Source organism: Hyalella azteca, unplaced genomic scaffold (genome assembly GCF_000764305.2).
Source record: "Hyalella azteca isolate HAZT.00-mixed unplaced genomic scaffold, Hazt_2.0.2 contig16872, whole genome shotgun sequence".
Classification (NCBI taxonomy): domain Eukaryota; kingdom Metazoa; phylum Arthropoda; class Malacostraca; order Amphipoda; family Hyalellidae; genus Hyalella; species Hyalella azteca.
Genome location: NW_025946679.1, coordinates 432,962 through 448,077, shown reverse-complemented (window position 1 = coordinate 448,077; position 15,116 = coordinate 432,962). Strand labels below are relative to the sequence as shown.

Sequence of the window (15,116 nt, the reverse complement as noted above, 5' to 3'; positions counted from 1 at the left end):
AGGACTACATCAATGGCAGTTAGGTTCTCAATCGTCGTCGATGAGACGGGTGAGACAGCAGCCTAAGCTGCCGTCCCCCACCGTGCCCACGTGCAACCCCCGTTAGTCTAAACACCAGGGCTCGGTCAATTTGTCATGATTGAATCTACCAGGGAAGCCCCGACAACACAGCCCTAGCCATCATTGCATTTCGCAAGCCCTCACCCCACGCTAAGGACGGGGCAGCATCTCTCTTCGTCGTAAATAAAGGATTAAGAGTAGTGCCTTGGGGGGGAACTGTTAGAATAACAAGGCTTCAGTATTTTTTGCTTTGCTGTTGAACAGCTCGATATAGATGAAACTAATAGTAACGGCTAACTTTCACAACGAAATTCAATGTTTGTCAATCTTCTTTCCTTTGACTTCTCAGTACAAAATTAATGAAATTTCTCTATTCATACCAACATTTATTAATACAGATCTTGGTCAGAAATTTTAGAGCAAGCTCGTAGGATTCCGGATTATTTACTTCAACGTCTAATTGCGACAATTGCATTAGATAGGACAGGATACTAAAGGCAAGTGTTCATGACAAATAATTTAATTCATCGAAATTTACACGAGGAATGACAATAAGTTAAGATAAGAAGAATGAACATGAAACAGAATTTACGCTGTAATGTACATTTGGAATAAAAGAATACATTTTGCTCGTCTATCATTTAGCAGTTCCTAGCAAAAAATTGTAACTTGAGCAGATCTCCCCAAACAGAGCAAGAAGCCAAGGGAGCTTCCGTCAACAACCTAAATCAGATTCACACGAACACGTCCACATTATTTCACTTCATAACTAAACCGTACCAGTGGTGTGCTCAAGGCTTTTTTCCTCACTTGTAAACTTCGGTGCCATAGAGATAGCATTCATAAATAAGTGAAACAAAGTGGTCATCGTCATGAATTATTTTTGACCTCCTGCATTCATTAATAACATTAGACGCTCGTCAAAAAGGTAGAGTTATACGCCTATTCGCAGTGTGGCACTGATAGACTTGACTGTTAACATCATAGTAAGTAATTTGATTCAATTCTCGAACGGTTAATAGGAAAAAAGTATAAGAGAAAAATTGACCAAACAAACGGTGAAGACGTAAGGAAAATGACTGAATACCCAATACCATTACAACATTACAAACATCAATTTCTGCATGGTTGCGATGCATGGTTGATGCATCGCAAAATGATCAGTAAGTGGAAATAAACAACACACACGAAGAAAAAACAAACCCTGTGTTTTGACATGACTAAGTATGTTAATCAGTGGTTAAAATTCCTGATTAACCACTTTCATTGCGCATGTTTTACCAGCGACTAACAGCGCTTTTACGAACAGACGAACGCGTAGTATACGGAAAGACACGCACAGCTGAGCAGAAGTATAACTGATAAAGACTCGGGAGTCCTGCTCGATTGAATCATGTACACGCATGAGTATCATAAATATGTATAAAATTACTGCGGACTGACACGAACGATGGTAGATTCATCGAAAAACTGGTCGACTCACTATCCTCATAACGAGATTTAATTCGATCAACAATTGTGTGCAGCATAAGTAGTGTATAAACTTGCGGCGAATAGTGAAGAACAAGTAATTACTGCTACGCTCATGAACATCAATTAGGTTTCATTCAAGCAACATACTCCTCGCCGTTCAAATATTTACATTACGAGGTTCGTGCAAAGCATCTTACTGTATCTGCAGTTGAAGATCCAAATAACTGAGCATTACCGTAGTTATGGTAAATAATAAAAAAAACATGAAAATACTAGAGAAAATCGAAAATTTACCTCGATTTTGAACAAAAATAGGGTTTGCGTTGATATGGCACAACACATGCACCCCATTTGTGAACCCTATTTGACTTGTGTCAAGTTCAAACTGGTAAACATAATTAATAAGATCTCTGATAATTAATGCCTGTCTAACAAAACACCTGCAAACTAAATTGGTCCTATTATTCACATATATCATAACCATCCATTTAATAACTACCTATTTCATAGAAAAAAGCGTCCACTGAAGGTAGACACATCTTTTTCAATCAAGTTAGACATATCTACTTCTCTCGAGGATATCTACTTCCACTAGTGTCGGCAGATTGCAATTACACCAGATGATCAGTTCACACTGCGATCCTTGCATCCATTGAGGCTATCTAATCGTACGGAAGAATTTTTTTGCACTGATGGCATCAGCTTGACCTGATGGCATCAGCTTGACCTGATGGCGACTTATCGCACTATTTCCACAGATGGTGTAGGGCTTGACCCGATGGCTTGCTAATCGCACTATTTCCACAGATGGTATAGAGACCTGATGGCGACTAGACGCACTATTTCCACAGATGGTATAGAGCTTGACCTGATGGCTTGCTAACTGCACTGATGACTCCTACTTCCACTGATGGTACAGGGCTTTCCTCTGCGCCAGTTTCCTGGTGATGAGCGCGGCAGCCACGAGGCCCAGCAAGGCTCCCGCGATAAGCACGTAGTCGAAGTCATCCTTCAGCATGTCGAACATTTTGCTCGGGAACACGCGGCTGAAGAACAGGTCTGCACATTCAAACAGTTTGTGTCAGCGATTATACACAAAGAAGCCAATTAAGGTTAAGCAAAAATTGAAAAGAGGATATGCAGTTTAAGGTGAGTATGATTCGGTATGAAGAATCGAAAGAATAAAATATTTTGTACGTGAACTGCGAAGCAAATATGACAGGTTAATGTGCTAGAGGTTTAATTTGAACGAAGTTGAAACGGGAAAAATGGCACAAATGTTGAGAAGGAAGTGATGGCTCTAGAGTCTAGGAGTGTCTTTTTCAAGTAGTAATATGGATAAATCATAAGATGATTAATTATTTAAAATCAGTACCTAAATGATCACGTAATGTAAACATGATACGTTATACCCAGACGGGCAAATTGGTACATGGCAGCGTCAGAATAGAAATCTAATGAGTGAATTGTTGGACCCCAGAACTCAAATATAATGTATACTTTTACTGTATCTAAAAAGCAAGTTTACAAGCAAATGTCTCTTCCTGGTAGGTATTTCCTAACGTGCATAATACGCAAATAAAAATTAAATACCGAAAATCGCGCTTCCATCCATTGAAGTACAAGGAAATAAGCGAGCAAAAGGTTATAATTTCTCACCAAGCCCGTAAACAAAGACGATGCTTGTGGACTCGAGTCCTGTGGGAGCGGAGTAAATCCCCGAGACGCGTGGCAGGGTTTGGTTGTAGGAGATGATGTCGGTGGAGGGGAGATGCACCTCGGGCATGTACTGCACGAGGCCTTCTTCCCTCGGCCCTCCGCCTGACATCGGACGTCGGGGGTCGACGAGCCAGCGCGCCACCTGGTCGAAAAAATTACAAAAATTAGACTTCATCCCAAGATCCATACACAATATGAGGCATTGGAGATCGAGCCACGATGAAATCTGAACAATCAATCAAGAAGATTAAGAAGGATGGATTTTATAATTAAACTTGTGTACCGATGAAACGAATAAGGAAACTGCTTCGGTGCTTGACAGTTGCATAAAATGGCAGCATTTACCTGCGCTATTCCGCCAGTATCGAGGGCCAGCAGCAAGCACTTGGTGGTGATGCTCTTCTCAGTGATGGTGTGGGCTGAGGCCTGCACCCCGAACGGCAGAATGTAAGCCTGGCGCTCGACAAGCGGCGGCCGCTGGGCTCCGGCAAGCGATGAGAAAGCCGTCGCGTTCGCTTGGCTTGGACCCTCGAACAATTCCAGTGAGTGGAGCTGTGATTACGAATTAATTGTCAAGCATACTATCTCTCGAATTTCAAGGGTACTGTATAAAATCATTTGAATTCGGGACACCTCGTGAAATTGGCCTACAGGCAGAACAATTGTGTAAAATCTGTGTCGAGTCTAAACTTTCATTCACAAGAGCTTACAAGGCAAAATGCACATAAAGATCAGTAAAAAAAAACTGGAGCCCGACCTCATGGCGGCGATTCCTGTCGTGATAGTAGGTGTAGACAACCCAGTTCTCGGAGTGGATGACGTGCACAGGTCCGGACACCCGAGAGTGGCTGATCCAGTCCACCACAGCACCCGACACCAAGTCCACCAAGTAGACGCCCAGCAAGTCTGCCACAGCATTACATCAACCACAAATAATGACGGCATTCTTTAGTCATACGTTTCAAGACACTGTAAAAAATTTTGGTATCGGAGGTAAGCATTCTTGAATTTTATTTTTCCATGATCATTCAATCGGCACAGATTTGATTTTCATTTCTATTCAAAACGTTTGTTTGTTTGACGAACTACTAGATCATAAACTTCTCGTCTATTCAATGTTACTTGTCTCCACAAATAACGGCCATTTCCCGACTCTTAGACCCACTTTCGTTGATGTGGTCGAGACCTCTGGCCACAACCACGGCCAGGTTGGGGTTGGTGTACTTGTAGAGCACAGAGCGGTCGGCCATGACACGGCCTGCCGAGTGCACCTTGTCGCCAGGACGCTTAGTGTACACGCCCTCGATGGTGCCTGGCGGGAAGTGCTGGCTCCACAGCGGCGTCAGTTTAAGCGACTGACAACAGACAACGCCGTGAGAATAGGTTATCAACCTCCAAATTGTTATAAAGATAATTCTAAAAATACTAAATAATCAATCAATAACAATTTTATAATTCCATGATTATTATAGAATATTTAGTAATTATTAATAATTTCGATACTTAAATCGATCCATAATTTGCAGCAGTAGTCGCACTACCTTAGCGCGACACTTCTAAAGAATTTCTACAATACAATAAGAATCAAATGCATTCTTAAAAGTGAGAGTAGGAAATTAAACTACTATTTATTGCACAAAAACACGATCGAATCTTCACCTCTTTGGTGGAGCTCCTCAGGGAATGTCCGGTGATGTGCGTGCTGTTGCGAGTGGCGATGTAGAGCACATCTTTGTGGGGCAGGACGACGCTCAGCTCAGTGCCGCTGGGGAACGCGTGTACCCCTAATGATGTGTCAACCACCAGCAGCGGCTAGCGAATATAACAGGCATAAATCAACTCTAAACTTCACCGCCAACAGAGCACAAGTTCAGAATGAAAGCGACTATTATAAAAAACTGTATCTGATTATCCACGAAAGAGAAATAATAAAGTTATTACTAAATAACTCATTAATCATGCAGAAAGAAAGCAACTATTGGCCAAGGATTGATCTCATTGATTAGGAAGAAACGACTATTAAATTTTACAAAGGTACCAAAGATCTCATTAATCATGCAGAAAGAAAGCAACTACGGTATTACCCAAGGATGGATCTCATAGTTCAGGAAAGAACGAATATTCAATTCTACAAAGGCAGAAATTCAGACCTTGATGAACTGTTGGTCATTTTGCGCGAGCATGGAGGCCTGGGAGATGCGATAGGGCAAAAACTCGAGGCCTTTGCCAGTGGGCTCCCCTGTGAGGGGGTTGAATGTGTGCACCACGCCTCTGCAGGAGTCCTGCCCAACATCAAACAGGATTTATTTAATAATTATCATATACGAAACAAGACTCTCTTAAACTTCAATATTGAAACTTGTGACGATAATTACTACATAAATTTGTGGAATAAATAGAATATGGAACAGGAAAGCCAATCAGTAGAATTCCAAAATTAGGGATAATAAATATGCCTTGTATTGGATCTTGTGACAAGCAAAAATTGTGAATTATTAGTAGATTACGAGTGGAAAAGGGAGATCACAAGAATTTATGATCAAAGAATAAATTGCACATTCGTAACAACATCTAAGGATGAAAGTCAATACTGTGTACAAGCTAAGGAAGTTTAGTAGTTTACTAAACTACGTACCTAACCTGGATCCCTCATCAAAATATACTTATTAGAGAACATACTTTGGAAGTAACATCAAATAAACAAATTTTTCTTAGTAGGATTTTTGGTTGAAAATCATTTCGGAACCCAAACACCATATTACGTAAAATATTTCCAGTAACATGAAGAATTTCAAGTCGAAATGCTAAATTAAGAAATAGTTTAAGGAAAGCAAATACTTGGTGGCCACATAGAAAAGCATTGTTTTTGGGATGCCTTGCGATGGTAATTACAATTGTTAAATAACCTAAATTTTCTATAATTCTTTCATTTTTATTAACTTTACCTAATCTTATATTCTTTGAAAATAATATACAATGCAAATATTAATTTGGCAGCAGTTCATGATCAAACCTGCGGAGATGGTTTAATTAAGAAGCTAGCGGGACATCCGTCACGTGCCCAATACAACGTTAACAATCACCGGCGGAGATTGTTTGATCATGATGTTTTTTAAAACGTTTTTCTTAGCTTAGCTTCGCGTTTGTTTGTTTGTTTGTTTGTTTATTTGTTTGTTTGTTTGTTTGTTTGTTGTTAACATTGACAACGAAAATTAGCCTACTTCTGATTGTTCTAGAGATCTGAAATTCGGCATGCAGGCTATTTTCGCCTAACAATTTCAGATACTAAATTTCCAAAATTTAAAAATCTGCCCGACACACGTTTTTTTTTTGGGGCGAACCATAATTTATTTTCTACTTTTTAGTCCACAAGAAAAACGTGGTTTTTTAAAAAGTTTTTTTAAGTATTTTATTATTTAATTAGAGTGCGGAAGAAGACAGTAATAATCAATTGCGGGGATTGTTCGATCATGATGTTTTTTATTTAATTCGAGAGCGGAAGACGACGGTAATAATCACTTGCTGAGATTGTTCGATAATGAAGTTTTTTATTTAATTCGAGAGCGGAAGACGACGGTAATAATCACTTGCTGAGATTGTTCGATCATGATGTAATATATTTAATATGAGTACGGAAGACGACGGTGCTAATGACCTTGTGCATGGCAACTAGCACCATCTGAGGAGGGTGAGGGAAGTGAGCTACGGAGCGCTGCAGGAAGAGCAGCAGCTTGTCAGACGGCAGCGGCTGGATGGACGGCAGGTACTCGCTCCACACCAGCGCGCCGCTTAGGTTGTCCATGCCGAATATCTGCACACAAAGTCAAAGCTTTCAATTAATTCAGTGATGAGGAGTGATATAAAGAGGACACTTGGTTGATTTTTGGTACAAACTTTTCTTGCTTGAGGAAGTGAGAAGGTGTGTGATTTAAGAGATCAGTAGGAAAACAAAAGTCCTGATCAGTGAAAAGTCACGATCAGTGGTAATAAGTAAATAGACCATCTGACGAAAATATGCAGAAAAATATCATTTATGAAGAGAAAAAAAAACAACGGCAAGAATGGATGAACGATAAAAAAGAGCGCGCATGCAGTAAAATATACCTCTTGGGTCCACTTACTATTTGGTGAACAACTATCGCAATGAACAAAAAACTTCTATTGCAACAATATCAGACTACTTCAGCTAATGATCTTCAACAAAAAATGGAATAGAATCAATGATATGCAATGCCCTCATTCATCATTCACGACTTCCGCCAATTTTACTCTAAGACAGTGAAACGAAATGTATGTAAATTCTGCAGAAACTTAAGATCACTCTGAAAATGAAAGGAATAAACAGAAAAACAATTCTTGGAAGGTAAAAAAATAACACAAATAACTTGGAAATAATTACAATATTTAAAAGGGCGAAACTAAGCAGCTAATTAGTACTTTGCCCGACGCCGTGGCTATGATGAGGAGTTTGTGGATGTTGAATTCGTCCCTGTAGAGCGCGGGAGGCGAGTCTGGTGACGAGTGCGAGGGCGAGAGCGAGTCTTCGAGCAGCTCGGCCAGCCAGGACAGCAGCTCGCTGCCCTGCAGCATCACGCGATGCACAAGGCTGTGTAACACTCCTGCAACACATATTACATGTCATACGGACAACTGCATCCAGGCAGATCGGGAAAAATATGTTTATTTGAATTATACCTAACATTATTTGGTCTTGTAACCAATAAATGCACACCATTTAAGATAAAAGGAACTATACATAGATTCATCACGAGGCAATTATCGATTAATCGTTTAATACAATCATCTGTCATACAAAAATTTCTTGGCTTTACAGATTGTTTTAAAAACACATTCACATCTAATCAAGATCCTGAGACTGGTTGCCCCAGATTCTAAACATTCTACTAAAAAACTATACTGAACTATAGCACAAGAATACATTGACTTTACTTTAATATAAAATTAAGCACAGAGTCCCACTGACCAGCGCGCTGTGCCATGTGGTCATGCATGGAGACGGACGAGGCAGGGATGGGCAGGTCGACCGCCTCTACAGCCAGCACAGACGCCAGAGCTTCTTCTCGCAACCACAGAACTCCTGCAGGGATTTTAGACTGGTATTCAGAAGTTAGGTTATCAGGGTTGAAAATTTTAAGGAATAATTTCAACCGCCAAAAAAATTCTTCAATAAAAAAAAACAGTAATTATATGATGGCCTGAAACTTCGAACTTGATGGCTCGAATAATCCAAGTTGATGTAAGATTAGCAAGTTAAGAGCATAAATGAAGCTTGATCATGCACTTGCCAGTTCATGGCACTTATACTTATTAAACAACGTACTGGGAAGTCACTTCAGATAAACAACTTTTTCTTAGTAGGATCGTTGATTGAAAATCATTTCAGAACCCGAACACCATCCCAATGCAAATATTACAAAGACAACCAATAGAGAAATGCAAGAGTTTGTTTCGTGTACCAGGTGAGGCAACAAGATGGACGCTGTCATCGTGCATGACGACCAGCGCCCTCACGGCCACCTCGCCATCACCGCGTCGCTGGTACTGCTGCACTACCAGCATCCGCACTGCAGCCTCCGCCCCCACCGAGAACTGCAGGCTCCGCGACACCAACTCCGTGCCCAGCGCCAGCGAGAACCCGCTGATCCGGATGGCCTGCAAATACATTATTAGTCAACTAAAATCTGTAGCTGGTGGGCAGGAATGGAATGACAATATTATCAAATTTGTTGTATTATCAGCTGTATTGGCAATACAACTAAATATCAGAAGCAGCCAACAGGCAATGACAATATTACCAAACAACTAACATCTAACAATAGTGGGAGGCAGGGACGATGTCATCATACGAAAAATATTTAATGCAAAAAATGTGCACACTGCAAATTGTTTAGATTGATTATATATATGCTCTAACAATTGTTGTAATATTATTAACCAGCTCCCTATGTAGCTTCAATCCTGTTAATTTTTTTATTATAACTTGAGTCCACCTCAATCTAACGTTCAGAAATATCCCTGGCCTTTTGCAGTCTAAAGCCATGAGACTAACCTGCTTGTGATGCAGCGCCCGGTATATGACAGCGTCGTCAGCCTGAGTGACGTCCACAACACTGACAGCCCCAGAAGAAGCGCCTGCCTCCTTCACGGGTGTAACTGAGCCATCACTCCCCACCTGCAACACGCTGCTGCTCTCCCCACTCTTGGGGAGAAAATGTTATTTACTCAAAGATCCTTCCCACTTTTAGGGAGAAAAGATGTCATTTACCACAACATCCTCCCCACTCTCGGGGAGAAAATATGTCATTTACCCCAACATAATAGGCAGAAGATCAAGAAGCAGAAGATGAGTGATATTTTTTGTCATTTACAATTAGATGAAATGGGATTCACCATTAGACGTGTCACGTTTCATCTAAACATCAATTATAAACAATTTTGTGCTAAGGTTTTTTAATTTCTAAAAAGTTTAGTACTACAAGTGAATCGGTCTCTTCCAAATCTAGGCTGCTATTTGTAAAATGCACACACATAGACAACAAGATGACGAACTGTACTTCAATGTAGAATTGTGATTATATGATTTATGCAATTATGGTAGTTATCATGCACAAAGAAAATCGTAGATTCTTTATCACTCAAACGACGAAATACATCAACAGGATTTATAGAAGTATTACTGTAATGAGAAGATGACGTGGAGATCCATGAACATTTTGCAAGGTGATGGGGATGGAACGGAACTTGCAGTCTGCATCATCGTCTGATGTCACGGCCACTGACAGTCCAATGCTCTGGAATGTGCACAAGCAAGTGAAACACTCTGTGTTGATAGAAATAGACTATTCGCTCATGAACAAGAAATCTATTTCCATTGGAAAAAGATGAAGAATGGCGAAATATATGCTATTGATTGGTGTGTATCGAGAGTCCCACAAGGTTGTTTGCTTCATAGGTATTTTAAACCAAATGATAAATTTAGGAGCAATTGTAATAAGAAACAAGCCTAACATGTACCAAACTTTTATGCAGAAGCAAACCAGAAAGAAATTAAAATTCTTTGAAATATCGTAAACTCATCAGATAACAATAAATATCTTGTACAAACTCGGCTAATTTTCATGTACTAAAATAAAAGTGTAAAAAAGATGCACATTCCACTTTGAAATGGGAAAAGTTTCCCGTTGTTAATGAGAGAAGACAATGGCACAACTGATTAATAATCCTCATACCTCGAGACTTGTAGAAATGAACTGAGGTTCTTTGCCTGTTGTTTTTCCGAGACGAGAGAAAGGCAGCGACAACACGAGACCGAGAGAAGCGTCCACGCACGTCAAGCTCACTTCTGTCAGCCCACATCTGAGCGCCGTAAACAATCACATCAGTGGACAATATTTCAGTTAAATACTAATTCTTATAAACAATCCTACATTTCATTTCAAGTACCTTACTACTGTTGTACCTATAAATGAATTAAGTTGATACTTTCAGGGATTGTAAAAATATTTTGGGGGAAAATACAAAGTAGGAATCTTGGCCCAACCAGCCTATGAATCGGAAAATATACCACATACAGGTACAGCCTAAATTATTAAGACAAAATAAGAGGGCTAGAGAAAAATAAAATGATTTATTTAGATAGTATCAAGTGCATTGCCAGGTGACGGTTATGAGATTCAGAGTAAAATTATATTATCTGATTCCCGATAACAGCTGACGAAGGATAATTCCACTAGCACTGATTATTTACCACAACCTGTATAGGTATACACTTGTGCAACAAGGAATCTAAACAAAACTTATTGTCTACTATCTTGGATGCAAAAAAAATTCAAAATGAATAGAATTATAAATGACTTACTGAGATTCAGATGAGATCCAAGGCTGTGATATTGAGTGTTGCCATTCTTGTGCACCAGTTTTCAAATTAGAGAATCGAGTTATCTCTGCAGTGTTGCTGGTTAGGTGGGCTACGGTCACTGACGATGAGTCATGCTGCACCAGTCGTTTGCCATACAAGCTGTAAAATAAGATCTCATCAATACATGTACCTACAAAAATACTAAGAGATGTAAGCGGAATTTGAAAAAAATATAACTCGGTACTCACTGCAGTGAGTGACAGAGAGCGCATTTTCTCGTCGAAGAAAACGCGAAGTCACAGACGGACAGACAGACGGACGGACATGGCGAGTCCAATAGTGCATTTTTCCATAAATGAGAAAATGCGCTTAAAAGAACAGGCAGTCAAATCACACTAAAAGAACTAATACATGTATGAACAAATGAAATTACATTAAAAAAATAAATGAGGAAAACTATTAATAAAATTCCATTAAACATCACAGTTCATGTAAAGCAGACTTTTAAGTTGTCTTCTGAGCAATTGGTGCCCCTAACATACTTGCTCAATTACCACCCCTAGGAACAAATTCAGTTATAACTACTCAGGCTTTTAAAGTTGGGGATATTCGTCTAAATTAAAAAAAATACCAGATTTATTGTAACGAAGAAAATTTCTATCAATTCAATGTTGAATCCAGATTTTGAAATGAAAGATACAAAGAACAAGGAGCACAACCACAGTTGCAAAAAGAACATTAACATAACATGAGTTAGAAACTTATATATTACGTAATAATATTTCAATAACCAACACTACTTCATGATACTGCTTTATGGCTGACATCTCGAACGATACACGTGTCATCAGGCAGTACGGTATCAAGAAAAATTATAACTCGGTACTCACTGCAGTGAGTGTCAGAAAGCGCATTTTCTCGTCGAAGAAAACGCGAAGTCACGGACGGACGGACAGACAGACAGACGGACATGGCGAGCACAATAGTGCATTTTTCCATACTGAGAAAATTCGCTAAATACATACTCAATGGCAGCAAGAGGATATAATACAGTCACTGTAATACATACTTCATGGAGTGACAGTTGGCCTGACTGATGCCACCTCTACACCTCCAACAGAGCAAGCACGCAATCTACCTAGGTACTTCATGGGAGGTATGGAGACCACAGGTACGAACCTATCAGGTTTGTAGTGTAGCTTGAGAGGAACTTCTTTAATAAGAGTCCCTGAGAGCACATCAAAGGATCTCAGCAGTGGAGGGTTGTCACTCACAATGACGGCTTTGCCCTCCTGTACATTCAGAGACTCTATGGTACCAGTGGCTCCAATGGGCAGCACATGACGCCACATGATCTCGCCTGGAAAAAAAACACAGAAAATTCGAAGATCGCGTTATACTCAATATGTTCCAGAATTTGTTGTCTATAAGCAGTTATCAGAGTACAGGCTCAGAAATTTTGGGCGGAGACATAAATATGAGGAAAAGAGCAATATTTGCCAATATTAGAACAATATTTGCAAGTAAAATTTCAATTTACTATAAATAATGTTGGTTTATTTTCAGCCTGATTTCTCGTGCTGAAATCCACTGAATTTGATGTATGATTATAATGAATGTAGAGGCTAACAGTCATGCTTATAATGCTTGTGTTATATAGGTTATCTGTCCAAAAACAAAAACATCTGTGAACTCATCAACCCATGCCTATCTTGGATCAAATTTAATTCAATAAAATTCAATTCAGAAGAAATTTTTCCAACCTTGCATAGGTACCTACCTATCCAAGTTAATAAAATTCAAACAAATGCTCATCAAAGTTTCTTTGATCATAAAATTACATGAATTAAGTGTAGAAGTAGAATGAAAATACTGTCAAAATTTAGCACTGCAACATTCAGCACTCTCTTATATGAAAATGAGGTCAAATAAGTTAAATTCTCCAAGAATAATGCTGAAAATTAGAATGTTTCAGGACATTTTTTGAATTAACTACCTACTTGTGTGCTAATAAAAACTGAAAAAGAAACTGCTCCAGTATGCAGCATCAAAATAGTTACTAGTATAATCCAAATACATTACCATTCTTGGTGTTGAGGACAGCAAGCACGTTGTGTTGGGTGGCCACAACAAGTCGTCTGGCAGGTCCTCCGTCAGCACTTCCACTCTCGTCAAACTGAGCCAAGTGCACACTTCCAATACCTCTTTGTATCCTGCAAAAATGCAATCAGAGTTATTTCAAGTTTGAGAGGAAAAGTGGCAAAATATATTTGCAGCGAGGAGAGACCATGTGTTGCTTAAAACAATGGGCAGATAAATAATTGACCTGCAAAGATACATTTTTTCAAGCATCAACATTTGAAAATAGTTACCAATGAATACTATTCCAGCCTCATGCATGAAACATACAGTGTACCACCAACTGGGGTGACTTTGGCCACCACTACAACAGAAACAAATGGCAGCAAAACAAGATAATAAACATTGGCCAAAGTGACTGGGGGTGACTTTGGCCACTGGGGTGACTGTGGCCAACATTTATTATTTTGTTTTGCTGCCATTTGTTTATGTTGTAGTGGTGGCTGAAGTCACCCTCAGTGGCCAAAGTCATCCCAGTTGATGGTAGTCAAATTGTTATAAATATATAATTATTTTTATGAAAATTTGATGAAAGATTCAAGATGCAAAATAACATAAAGTTATTATTATAATAAATTTCCAGTTTGAATATTATTCAATAACCCTGAAGGAATTCCACACATTACAGCAATACTAAATTTTAAGTACTTTTGAATCAAAGTAGTACCTGATTATTTCTGCATTAATTAGTTGTGTATTGAATAAACAAGATTTAGGATATTCAAGCATACCTACGAGGGAACGGGGTAATAAGGGATGGGTGGGATAAATTGGGACAGTCCTCTGCCATGGAATAAAAATGTTAAAGCAGTGAAACTAATAGATATATTGCAAAACTAAAAATAGCGGCATACACTTCAACATTTTTCTTATCAATGTAGCATAAAGAAAGTTAAGAAATTATAGACTTACTAGCTCTAAAAAATTCCTGAATAAAAATGTTAATAAGTTATATTTTGGAAAAGTACTGTATACACCTCTATTAATTTGGAAGAAATTTTAAAATATAAATCCAATTATAGCATCACTTACATGTATCTACTCACCAATCAAATTTCCCAATTTGGTCTTCGTGTAATGATGAAGATGGCAATGCTATAGATACTAGAATTAAAAGAGCCAATAATAATTTTTCCATCCTTTCTTAGACTTCTAAACTTCTTCTAATTCAACTACAATCAGAGTTCCATAGGACATGCAAAATACATTAATGATGAAAAATCATCTGTAAAATCATGTATAGACAGTTAATTATTGATTGAAAATGTTAAATTTCAAATTTAAAAGCTAAGTTATAGTCTGAAATGTCAAATGAAAAGGACAAATTGGTCTAGTTAAATCAGGTAACATGATTGTTACATAAATTACCACCTATATTAAGCTTCTTGCCTCAAAAAGGAACAATTTATTTCTAAAACAGAAATGAATAATTACTTTCAAGTGCTTTTACCAAATTTTTGCAACTTATGCATGGTAAGTGTACATTATAAAACAAGGTTCTGAGTTTAAACCCAACTCAGACCAATAAATCCAATATTAAACCATTTTCATTGACAAGCAGCCAGCTAAGCATAGTTGGGAGTGTCATATGGAGTAAGGATCATCAAGGGTATGGGAATTGACTTATGCTTGGTCTTCAGGACTTGGAGGAACACAGCACCAAGAAGCATATAAGAAGAGAACATTTTGAAAAAATAGGCCATAAAAACGGGTGACAACTGACATTGTCTACAAGCTGGCATGGAATAGATGAACCTTTCAAGTTGCAACATGAACTTTATTGCCATTTACAGCATACCATCAACCGGGGCTACTCGGGACAGTTTTGAGCATTTTTTTGTTAATA

The 15,116-nt window shown here is 38.7% G+C and overlaps 1 protein-coding gene across 1 annotated transcript; it reads right to left on the bottom strand.

Annotated features, from left to right (window-relative positions):
• Positions 1 to 564: 564 nt before the first annotated feature.
• On the bottom strand, positions 565 to 14,532 carry LOC108678843 (ER membrane protein complex subunit 1). Its single transcript, XM_018167339.2, has 18 exons — positions 14,317 to 14,532; positions 13,214 to 13,344; positions 12,311 to 12,491; positions 11,132 to 11,290; positions 10,503 to 10,629; positions 9,951 to 10,064; positions 9,323 to 9,472; positions 8,730 to 8,925; positions 8,237 to 8,350; positions 7,690 to 7,871; positions 6,908 to 7,063; positions 5,403 to 5,534; positions 4,912 to 5,064; positions 4,418 to 4,607; positions 4,010 to 4,158; positions 3,598 to 3,804; positions 3,193 to 3,394; positions 565 to 2,592 (listed from the first exon to the last, which is right to left on the bottom strand). The coding sequence occupies exons 1-18, from the start codon at positions 14,406 to 14,408 to the stop codon at positions 2,432 to 2,434; spliced, it is 2,796 nt and encodes a 931-aa protein (XP_018022828.1). The 5' UTR covers positions 14,409 to 14,532; the 3' UTR covers positions 565 to 2,431.
• Positions 14,533 to 15,116: the final 584 nt, after the last annotated feature.